General features: G+C 36.7%; 1 protein-coding gene and 1 pseudogene across 1 annotated transcript in view; both read right to left on the bottom strand.

Annotated features, from left to right (window-relative positions):
* LOC109831634 (triacylglycerol lipase SDP1) overlaps positions 1–4,191 on the bottom strand; it is a 6,833-nt gene extending 2,642 nt beyond the window's left edge. Inside the window, exons 1-3 of the mRNA XM_020398993.1 lie at positions 3,134–4,191; positions 494–1,360; positions 244–387 (exon numbers count right to left, since the gene is read on the bottom strand). Coding sequence (XP_020254582.1) covers positions 244–387; positions 494–1,360; positions 3,134–3,685 — 1,563 coding nt within the window. The 5' untranslated portion in view covers positions 3,686–4,191. The remainder of the gene's footprint in view (positions 1–243; positions 388–493; positions 1,361–3,133) is intronic.
* On the bottom strand, positions 9,142–10,529 carry LOC109829630 (annotated as a pseudogene).

Genomic DNA, 12,969 nt, shown 5'->3' with positions numbered 1-12,969 from the left:
GAACATATGATGCAACACACTAAAATATCATGGGTCTATTCACAACACATTGACGTCACGTGACACCCACGTGACACATACAAATAACAAAGAGACAACTTTGTTGGGGATCAGGGGATCCAAGCGTTAATAAAAAGGTGTAGGGGTAAATAATGGCTAGCCCTCTATAGTATAGGGGGTGTATATATAATTAATCCTTTATTAAATTACTCGTCAGAGATGATAAATGGGAAATAATGGTACCTGAGCAAGTGTAGCTGGCATGACCACTGTTACATCACCCTCCCACTCTTGAGAAAATAATTTAGCAAGTCCTCCTAGTGGAAAACCAAGTGCTAGGATTTGATTGCACCGATGCTTGACCTCCATCTCGGCAAGATGAGCAAGCTGGATAAATTTAGAAACAGAAAAAATTAGTTCCCTTGATATTTATTCCTTCATTCTTGACACTTTTTATGCAAAACTAAGAAAATAAATAGCTAAGAATTTATACCTTAGCAGCAAAATTGCCTCCATAAGCTCTTACAAGCTCTTTCAACCTCAGTAGTGGAGCTATATGAGGATTAGCTTGACTAACAATAAAATGATTCACATTAAAAAGTTCCTTCAATTGTATCATAGGAAGATCACTCTCCAAACTCCCATCTCTCCACCGACGAGAAGAACTTCCTGCCGTTTCCCCGAAGCCCACTACAAATGGTGCTTGAAAAGGAACAATCTCCCCAAATCTATCCTTCGCCATTAACTCCTGAGCTTCAAAAAGCCCAGGAAAAGCACAAGAAGCAGTCACAGCGCTCCATATAACAACATGAGGAGATGTCAAATAATTAAGACATCTCGGAGGCTCATGCTTTCTAGGAGAGCACACAGTAATCCCAAGAATCCTTCCAGTCATATCATAAGCTTCTTGAAAAGTTAAATTGCTCGTTAAATGCCTCAAAAGCTGTTGAAGTTGCCTAATCTCATGAACTGCTCCATGTGTCATAACCCTTCTAACAACCGCAAAAATTCCACCCATTTGATCGAAGAATTGGAGAGTGTGCCAGGAGTCCTCGAAAAAGCTCTCAAGTTCTGGCCAAGATCGGGTGGCTACAATAGCACACATTATAGAACCGACGCTAGAGCCTGCGATTATTCTTGGGAGAAGTTTGTGTTCTACTAATGTTTTTACTACTCCAACATGGAAGGATCCTAAGGATGCACCTCCGCTTAAGAGAAGCGCAGTTCTGCCAAAAGCGTGTCGAGTTTCGTGCATGAATGCGAGTTTCTCTTCTAAGAGAAGTTCATCAGAGTCAGAGTTGCATATGATTTTAAGTTGGGTTGAGACCTCGTTGATGTATTCCTTTATGAGTCTAGGTACCTGAATAGAAAGAAATGAAGGTTCCCAGGTTAATGAAGTATACATAATTAACAGTAAAATCAGGCCCTTTTTTTTGGTAAAATTGGCAATGGTCTATAGATGATAAATAGAACTTCCCATCTTAAACATGAGCATTGAAGTTTGGATCGTACAATTTGTAGGTGAAATGAAAAAAGTGATAATTTTAATTTAGGAAGCTAATGTGCTCTGTTGTATGATTTCCAAGGAGGTTGTCATATATTAGAGATACTCCACATTTTTACAAGTATGTCTGGAATGTCCTCGCCTTCACCAATCAACACTCGGATACATTTGGAATGCTTCTCAAAAAGGTGAAAATGAAAAAAGTGATCATTTTAATTCAGGAAGCGTCTCACATACTCATTCATCATGCTCTATTGCATGATTGCTAAGGGGATTATCATATATTAGAGATACTTCACATGTTTACAGATATATGTCTGGTGTGTCCTCGCCTTCATCAATCAACACTCAAATACATTTGGAATGCTTAGTCTGTAGGTGTTCGAAATGTGATTTTTCTCTCTTTGGTTTACCTCATACTCACTCCTCGAAAGATGAACGTGACTCCCATAACAGTCCATGCACTCTTATTTCACCTAGGCCCTTTTGCAGATTGAATGAGGATAGTGTGTGAGCTGAGCTGAAAGCCTTAACAGCATGAGCAAATACTTTTTGATGCAAAAAGGTGGTGAGAATGAAGAATTGTGTAATAGATGGACCATGGTCAATTATAATTTGATTCATAGCATCCAAGCCAATAGCTTATGTTATTCAACAAAACAAATCCTTTCTGTATGAAAATCTATTTGTTTATCAGGTTAATTTATAGTGTGCAAATGAGACAGAATCAACAGGAAAAAAAAACTTCATAATATTTGCACTAATAGAAGAATGTTAACTATATAAAAATGATGGTGCTTAATTGAAAATTTAACCTAGAAATATAGAAGGATGGTGGTACGTTATATAGATAGTACGGAATTTTTACTGAACTCGGTCATATACGAATCAAGATGTTTAAGTCTAAATTATCGGCATCAACACATTAAATTTTGCCAGGCGCCAGGGCAAAGCAAGTTCCTGGTTCCTAGTGTTTCTAACCATTTAAAGTTGATATACAGACATTACAAACCAATGGACCTAATTCTGAAGGCAAGATGTGCTTCGACACAGTCATCATTTGGAGAATGGAAGTAAAGCTAGGTGATCCAGACATACAACAACCTGATGAAGCCCCACCATGAATGAAGACACACTACTTCGAATATAAGTATTTATTGTCATCGGGGGGAAAAAAAGGGCTATCATAGCTGAACCTGCGCCAGCTATAAATCTGATTAGAAAACTGAAACAGTTCTAAATCATAAGGTCCATAACCCTCTATCATTAAACTTGAGGTTAGATGACATGGCCATCACATTTTCTCGATGTCATAGTTCCTGAACTTCAAGTCCCCAAATCACAAACACAATCTAAAACATCAAATCACTTCATCATTTACTGTAGGATACAAGTCAGTTCATGAGACACCCACAAAAATGAAACATATGCACATAATTTTAAAAGGACGGTGTTAACATATGGTTGTGACCAGAAAATTTGAAAGAGATATATAAACCACGATCCTCGATCACAAAACCCGTGGTTAACAAACATATGTCGTGGTGCTTAAAAACTTATGACTCATGCCCTCAGATCACAAACATAATCTAAATGCTATATATATAAGTAATGTCATAATCTACACACCTGAAGCCTTCCCTTGTGGAGTTGAGGGTTACACATATTCCCCAAATTCCTCAACAGATCCGCCCTCATACAAAATACAATGTCCCTCAATGACCCCTCCTCCCTCCTCTGCCTCAGCTCCTGCAACTTGTTCCTCACCAACTCCTCGTCATACAAATCCGACTCATTCATCTTCGGGCCCTCCTTCTCGATCATCTTGGCCGCGTGGGCCCACTCCTCGTACGTCATCGCGCTCCTCATCATGTTCCTCCAGAACTTCCTACGGTATGCAGACTCCGCTCTCGGCCGCACATTGGCGAATCTCTTCAACAGGAAAGCCATCAGCGTTACCATCACAAGTATACCTTGGGTGTTCCTTGGATGGAACCATGAAATGAATGAGAAACTGTAATGCCTGAGATTTCGAAGAAAAAACCCAATGAATTTTGCAGTTCGATGCCGGAGGTGGGAGATTGAAGAGCAGAATAGGACTCTAAACGCAATCGTGCGGCCGATGACTGAGGACGGGCCAATGGAGAACGAATTGATGCTTGCCTCACCGCTTACATCCATCACTCTACTTCTTAGGGTTTCAAGATTGGATTTTGGGCTCGACCCAATTGGCTAAAACTTAAGGAGAATCTACAATTGAGCAAAAGGTCGGGCCTTTTGGAGCCCAGGCGGAGCAATCAGAGCGAAGGCTTACCAGGGTTTCAAACTGGGGGGTGGTTTCAAAAAATTACGTCAAAATCGTTTTTTGAGAGATGCCCAATTGATGAAACCTCGATGGGAATGCACAACTCAAGCAAAGATCAAAATTTTGCAAGCTCTAATGATGAAGGCCAGTGGTAAAAAAAAAATTTGCTTTTTTAAGGGGAACCCAGCTATTAAATCCCTATATTACAGTGACTGGGATCTGGATCAGCGATGAAAGGGGATAAGATAGAAAATGCGATTACGATGAAGAAGCGGCCTCGATATAATAATTTTATTTTATTTTTGCAGGGATGAGACGAAATTGGTGGCGGCAATGGGAAGAGAGCTGTAGAAGAACGGAAACAGTTTCCACGAGAGAGAAGTTTCGGGGGGGGGATCAGCGATGAAAGGGGATAAGATAGAAAATGCGATTACGATGAAGAAGCGGCCTCGATATAATAATTTTATTTTATTTTTGCAGGGATGAGACGAAATTGGTGGCGGCAATGGGAAGAGAGCTGTAGAAGAACGGAAACAGTTTCCACGAGAGAGAAGTTTCGGGGGGGTCCCACCGCCGATCTTTTTGTAGCAGCGACCTTATCCTGTTGGTTGTCACACGTAGGTCTAGGTTTAACTCGATTGGATCGTTTGCTGACGTGTGTATAACGCTAACTCTTCGAATCTCGATCAGATTTGTATCTCACCTAGTTTTAGAGCAAGGGTACGTTAGAGCAACTCCAAAATGCACCCTCCCCAAAGAATATTCTTGGGAATATATTTTTTTAGAGGGGAGGCACTCCAACAACCCCCGAGGCTGTAAAATACAGCCTCCCCAAAGAATATTCTTGGGAATATGTTTTTTTAGAGGGGGGCACTCCAACCACCCCATCTATATGAAGCTCTATTTGTATTTTCAATTGATTTCTTTTATAATACTTTAAATAGATTTGAAAATAAAAAAATATAAAATGTTAAAAAAATTATATGAATTAATTTAAAATATAAACTACATTATAAATTAATATATTATAAATTAATAAGACATAGATAAGAGCCTTTAAATTTTAAAAAGCAGAAAATATAGCATAATATTTGGAACAACCTTCACAACTACTCTGAATGATGAAATTTTATATATTACATTCAGTGGCATTACATAGAAAAATAAAGTACATGAAAATCGGGCAGGTCATTTCCTCCATATCCACCAGGTATTCCGTATTGACTTCCTGCATAACTATATTCAGGATTAGGAATATCAGATGAAGAACCTCCAGTTGTGTTTCTATTTAAAATTTCTTGTTTTTTAATTCGAAAATACTCGTGTTCCGAAGGATTAGGGTTGAGCATGGTTCGGTCCAAACCGAAAAAACCGACCGAACCGACCCGAACCGATCGGGAAAGATCGGTTTTATGAGTAGGACGGTTCGGGTCGGTTTGAAAATTTTTTAACCCGAACCGGTCCGAACCGACCGAATATAGTACAATACTACCCATTTTGATCTCAAACCCTACCCGACTTGTCCCCATAGAGTCAAAGGCTCAAACCCTAAACTCATTTTCTGAACCATTATGGGTTAAAAACAATATCATTATATCAGTGTTTAATACTTCATAATCTCCTACTTTGTTGATATCTTTTTTCTTTAACACAGTTTGCTGTTTGATAAGAAGTTTGATGAAGTTAGAAACGAACAAACCGAACCGAACCGCACCGCACCGACTTGCAACAGTTCGGTTCGGTTTTGAATTATAGGTGGTTCGGTTCGGTTGTTTAAATTTTGGTAAAAACTGAACCGAACCGACCGTTGCACACCCCTACGAAGGATCAGTAATAGTATCAAGATTAATCAGCATAATCTTACTTCCTGTCGTTCCCTTTGAATATCTATATTACATAAATTGCTTGGTTTTTTAATTACTTGGTTCTTGAAATTTTATATTTCAATTAATATTATCCAATATTAGTCTCATTTTGAAGGTATCGACAAAACATTTCCAACTGTAAAACTTTTATTTAAAAATAATTAGTAGAAATAAACTTATGTTGATTTTAAATTGAATATCTAAAAATAATTAGTTAGTTAGAAGGGTAAAATAGAAATTTTATTAGGGGGAATAGTGAAATGGAGGGGCTCCAAATATGCAGCCCAAATTGGATTTTTGCAGCCGATCTCCAAAAAATGGAGATCGGTTGGACTTCAATCGGGTTGCATTTTGGAGAAATGCAGCCCGGTTGGAGCTCTTCTTAGGAAATGACTAAGCTTGGGTCTTAGAGAGATTACTCATAGAAAATAGGTTGTGGGAATTATTTCTATGTTTTTAAGCCGATTTTTTCAAGCTATTTCATGATTTTTTAGGAGAAAATAAATTTCCTTAAATTTGGGATCAATAATGTTAGCTCCTATGCTTATGAGGCTACTATCTAATCTAGTTTTAATAACAAATAATTCCTAATATTATTTATCGAGTGTTTGTATTTACTTGTTAGGAATCCTGCACAAAGATCCTCGATTAATTGGAGGTTGGTTAGAATTGAGCTTAACGATGACATTCAAAAGAGGTTGGAAGGAAATCTGAATGAAGCTGTCGTAATTCAAGTCAAGATATTATATCGCTTCGTCTGTTACCAAGATCAAGCCTAATTGAAGATCATTTGCCTTGGGTATAATTGTTTAGGTTTATACTTTGTGTGTTTATACTTAGAGCTTAAAATTCATACACACACACATTTGTTTTGATTTATCACAGTTTTCAGTTTATAGACTTAACGACACTATTTCATATATTCTCTCAAGTCTATTAATTTATCGGAAAGTGTTTCAAAACTTATTTGGAATGATTTCATCAAAAATCAAGTTTTGACAATTTTGTATTTTTTTAACGGTTTGTAAAATGTTGAGTTTTCACAAATGAGAAATGCAATTTTAGAAATTCATTTTCTAACATGTTCATCTTTATGTTATAAACGTTTCCCAAAGTTTTACTAATTTTGGAGTTGGTTTACTATTTTAAATTGACTCTAGAAAATCAAGTGTTCAGCAGTTTTCAGAATCTAGAATATCTGTTTAAAATAGTGATTTTTCACAAATGCGAAGTGATATTTCAGAAATTTCTTCTCTAAGGGGCTGTTTGTTCACCTAAAAAGAGGGAAATCAAAGAATAGGAAACTTATTTCTAAGAAAAATTATTTTGAGATTGTTTGGTTGGCTAAAAAAAAGAAGGAAATCAAAGAATGAGAGATGAGTTATCACATCATTATTGGATGATGTGAGTGATTTTTTAAGAAAATTTGTTTTGATGCTGTTTGGTTGGCTAAAAAATAAGGAAATAAATTATAAGAAACATATTTCCTGTAATAGGTTCTTTTCTTGTGTTTGGTTCATTCATAAAAATAAGAAAATAGATGAGATGAGTTGAGTTGTCATTATATTATTGGATGATGTGACTTACACTTAAGAAAATCAATTTCCTGGATTTTTTAAGGAAATGGGTGGAAATGAATTGTTAATGAGATGAGATGAGTTATCACCATATTATTGGATGATGTGAGTGATTTTTAAAGATGAGATGTGATGGAGATGAGATAAGTTGGATGATGTGACCCGTTTCTTGTGTTCGGTTTATTTTTAGGAGATGATATGAGATGAGTTGTGGGATGAAAATAATATTTTATTGGATGTTATGGTGAGTTTTAGGGATAGAAATGGATGAAAATAATATTTGATTGATTTCCATGTACCCTTTTCCTTTTCTTGATTTTTAGGAAACCAACCAAACAACCCCTAACATTTTTATCTTTATGTGTACAAACATTTCCCCAAATTTTACTATTTTTGGAGTTGTTTTGTTATTTTAAATTGAATTTAGAAAATCAGCTGTGCAAAATTTCAAAATCTGTTTTGAGAAAGGAATATCTCCAATATTATTCTTTTGAGAAAAAATAAATAATAAATAATTTTGAGACACTGAAGCAACGCTATTACCTTATTAACCTTTAAATAAAAAATAAAAAATAAAAAGATAAAAGTCTATTATTGGTGTACTGAAGCAAGACTCTTAGAGTAATTTGTTGATGGCCAAAAATAAGACTCAAAATGGCTCTTTTTGCTTTTGTTCATTTAGGGCCCCTTTGGATGCTTTTAGATATTTATGATACACTATGTAAAAGGGTTGTCCACCTCATCACTTTCCTCTTTTAATATTTACATTCTTTGGTTTTGATTCCTCGTGAATCCTAAAATGATAGCATTACATTGTTTGGATTAAATAGTGTAAACTTAGAAATTGATGGTTATGTGAACTCCATTCAAAAAGTTCATTTTACCCTCAAATCATCCATATTTACACTTTACCCCCCAAATCTAGATTTTTGTAAAATTTCATTCGCTTCATTTGATTTTTGTGTGTGTGTGGGGGGTGGGGGGGTTGGGGTGGGGGGGGTGGGGGGTAGTAGCAATTAAAATTATTTGAGAGACTAATTTTAAATATGAAAGATTTGAGGGATTATTACTTAAAAAACCCCAGAAACTAATTCACTCTTATACATAAACACATACATAATTGTATATACCACATTTCTCAAACAAGTAAACTACAAGGCACTAATTACACTCTTCTCTAAGTTAAAAATTACTTAAAGTTTAAACTAAGGGTTAGTTGGATTTACACAAAATAGGGGACTCTAAGCGAGACATGTGAGGTGTTGCCTCCCTGTCTCGTGATGCACAGTGCATCACGGGATAGGGAGGCGACACCTCACCTGTCCCACTCAGGATTCTCCTATTTTGGAGTCCCTGAGATATTTTCTTTATTTGTTCATTTTAATTTTCTTTCTCTGACATTCTGTTAGCTTTCCACCTAAATCGGTGGTTATTGAGAGAGTCTAACTTTCCAACACACCTCAGCTTAAAAATGGACACATCAACACCTTTACATGCAATCAAATAATCATCCAAACTCTGTAAGACTATCTCCAGCAGGAGTCGAAATTTTAACCTTCTCTCTCCTGCCACATTACTTTATCCCCCCTCCACATAATTCAACAATCTTCATTTTCTATCATCTCTACAGCAGGAGTTTTTTCAAAAGATTTTTACTTTATTTGGGACCCACTATAACCCCATCACTCCAACATATATACCCCACCTTATTTATTCATTTCTTTTTCTTATTTCATATATATTACTACTACTACTATTATTATTACTAATATAACTCATTTATTTATAATTATAATTTTTTAATATTTACATAAATAATATATATTATTAATTTAATTTTTGATAATATTTTTATATTAACAAAAAAACACACGATTTTATTAAGCATACGGAAAAGTCAAACACACACAAATTATTGAAAACATTAAAGAAAACACACATTAAATTGGTAAATCTAATCAGAGGTTGTTCCAAATTTCTGCCAAATGTGCTCGATGAGATCCTTTTTCAACTGAATATGTTGGCTCCTATCTCGTAGTTCGGCTCTAGTATGATTATCCGATCCGGATCGGTCTCGAACATGGACTTGAAACTCAGGCAATATGTCTGTTTGAACACTGGAAGAGGCGAAAGAGCTAGGATTGTTTGACGGTTCAAAGTCGATATTTTCCCAGTTTCGCGAATACGAATCTCGTTCATCTTCCACTATCATGTTATGTAAAATAATGCACGCCCTCATTATTTTACCTAAGACTTCAAGATCCCACGTTCGAGCTGGTTGGCGGACAATAGCAAACCGTGCTTGGAGAACCCCGAATGCGCGCTCCACGTCCTTCCTGCATGACTCCTGTTGTTTGGCAAAACATTGTTGTTTGGATCCCTGGGGCATTTGAATTGACTGGACGAAGACAGGCCATTTTGGGTAGATTCCGTCAGCAAGATAGTATGCAATATTGTAGTGCCGTCCATTAACAGTGAAGTTTACCCTTGGAGCTTCACCAGACTCAATGTCATCAAAAACGGGTGACCTATCTAGTACATTTATGTCGTTCAAACTACCAGAAAGCCCAAAAAAAGCATACCATATCCACAAATCATATGACGCAACTGCCTCGAGAATAACTGTTGCTGTGCCCTTGTGTCCACTAGTAAACTGCCCTTGCCAAGCCTTTGGACAATTTTTTCACTGCCAATGCATGCAATCGATACTTCCAATCATCCCTGGGAAACCACGCTCTTGTCCAACTTGGATTAACCTCTGCAAGTCTTGCACATTGGGTCGTCTTAAGTATTCATCTTGAAACAAGGCTATTACCCCCTTCGCAAAACCTCTGAGTACACTCAACTGCAGTAGATTCTCCTATCTTCACGTACTCATCACAAGCATCAGCTGCTACTCCATATGCGAGCATGTGTAAGGCAGCAGTACACTTTTGGATAGGGGTTAAACTAAGCTTGCCCGCATTATTACGACGTTGTGTGAAGTAAACGTCGAAATTTGACATAGAATCCACAATTCGTAGAACGAGAGGCCTATTCATTCGATACCTTCGTCGAAATTGGGCATCAGTGTATGTGCATGATTCGGCAAAGTAGTCGGCCATGAGCCTCTCATGCGCTGCATGATGATCTCTATATATGGACTTTCTCTTGCGCGGTTGTTCTTCTCTCCTAAGCAACTCTTCAAGCAGTTCTTGTTGCCTATCAAACATTTTATCTTCTAACTCCCATTCTTGTTGGAAGTATTCGAGATTGAATTCATTTAGGTTTGGATCCATTGGAGGGTATGTAGAAAAAATGTTGATAGGTATACTCCAAACCCTTCGTCTTTAATTGCAGGGAGTTGTCAATTCATACCAGAGAGTTGTCAATTCATACATTTTTTAACTTTAATTGCAGAGACTTGTCAATTCAATTGGAGAGGGAGTAGTCATTTCAATTGGATTTATTCAAATAAAAAACAACGATTTTATTCAACACTCCAATTTCAACACACAAAACACTTAAAAAAACACTTAAAAACACATAAACAAACTAACAGACAAACAACAACTTCTTCATTTGCCAAACAGTTCTTTCCTCAACAACTGATATGCTTCTTCATCTTCATCGTCACGATCTGGTTTGTTTTTCAAAAATCTCCACATCTCCATATTCTTGGCACGAGCGAGGACATTCATAGCTTCAACAATACTTGCTCTTTTCGCTTCCGCCTTTTCACGAGAGGTGACTATATTGGATAACTCATCCTGAAGTTCGACCTTCGATTTCCTTGGTTTACTGGACGAAGCTCTAGCTTTCTTCTTTGTCGTGTCCCTACCCTCAGGACGTACGAGGGTAGGAGCGGAGGATTCAACATCTTCACTACTACTCTTTCTTTTCGAACCGCTACTACCCGATACTGCTACTCCTGGCATATATTTTGGTTGCATACCAACATTTTGAGTAATTTCCGGGGCTTGCATATTTGGATTTTGAGGGTTGGTATTTTGAGGCTGGTTAGGAAGGGGCTTGCATATTTGGATTTTGAGGGTTGGTATTTTGAGGCTGGTTAGGAAAGTTGTAGGAGAAATTATGATAATTTTGTGAAGGATCCATTTGAAAAAGTTTGAAGAATATAGAAGCAAAAGCAAAGAGAAGGAGAATAAGGTGTTGAAAACTCAGATTTTTTTTGTGTCCAAATTACACAAGACTAATCTCTATATATAGAGGTGAAAATATAAAAATTATTGCTATAAAAATTATAAATTAATTCCTAGTATTTATCTCCCAAAATATCATTTAAAAATTAGGAGTAAAACAAAAAACGCCAACCAATCAAGCCTTGACACATGGCTTGATACATGGGCTGATCACATTTCGCGGGACCCACGCGGTCAGAAAAACCGGAGGTGAAATTTTCACCCCTCCGACTCCGATTTTCCATTTCACCCCCCAAAAACCCACCTGCTGGAGCAAAAAACCCCCCCAAAACCCACCTGCTGGAGGTAGTCTAAAATGAGTAAACTGACTGTTGACCCCACAACTCTGACACTTTTTATGCTTTCCTCTCCAAAAACAAACAACCAAACAGCCCCTTAGGGGATTTTTAAACTATTTGGGTGTGACCCCTGTGAGTTAGTCCATGACCCATTTTTAGTAAGTTGCTAAACACATACTTAGAGGCTGAAGGAGATAAATCTATGGAGGAAATACATAGTTTAGTTTAAACAGTAAAATTTGAATACATTGATGATGAAGTCGTTGGTGTTAGAAGGGATAAAAAATGAGAGGCCCCCTATGTTGGGAAGGGTATTTTATATTTAAAGATTCTTCTAGGGTTGATGTCATAAGGCGAATTGGAAAAGTAACGGGCTCTTGCTGTGGTAGATTTTATAAGTCGATCAATGTGTCTTTTTTCAAAGGTCCGCGTGACATTTGATAGTAGTGTGTTGAACGCAAATTACACTGACGCAAAAGATGTGATGATCCATTCTATATTTCTATTTAGAGTATAGTGTTACATAAACGCTGATTGAAGAGAGAATGGAGGCCTCACATACTTGATGAATATAGACATTGGGCCATCATGCTAATTGGTTTTGGTTTAATATATATCCTAAATTTAGGATTAAATTGTAATAAAAAAATCTTCACACTATTTTTTTTTCCTTTGCTAGTTTACTTAACTTCTACGAGGTATATATATATTTTAAATAAAAGTAACCTCTTTAGCATTTACTTTATCCTCTCGTTATGTTATTTAGTCCTGATTTACACGCACAGAAGTGATAAAGTAAAATTTCAAAATTATTATTAACATGTTTATAAGTTTATTTATCATTTACTAAGTTGATAACAGTAACTTAAAATAACAATCAGTTAATAATATTTCTCTTTACTCCTTTTCTCCAAGTTCACAAATTGAATACATCATGGCTCAGCCACCTGGCTACCTTTTCTATGCTTGGGTCACCATAACTATGAGGCCCTATAGCAGTTTTCTGCATGGGCCTCTTGGATCGGGCTTATATGGTAGCAAACTATCATCATTTTTCCTCCTAAATTGGAATACTTGATTCGAAGAAAAATACATGCCTTGTGTTGTGTATTTTTGAATAGAATTGAAACCTTGATTGCGTTTAATAAATGGAAAAACAAGCAAGAAAAATAAAGAGTGATATATTATGAGCTGGACGGGCAAATTATTTAGCCCAAACCAACCCTATCTTTTAATGA

The sequence above is a fragment of the Asparagus officinalis genome, chromosome 2, assembly GCF_001876935.1.
Source record: "Asparagus officinalis chromosome 2, Aspof.V1, whole genome shotgun sequence".
NCBI lineage: Eukaryota > Viridiplantae > Streptophyta > Magnoliopsida > Asparagales > Asparagaceae > Asparagus > Asparagus officinalis.
This window is presented reverse-complemented; position numbering and strand designations above follow the sequence as displayed.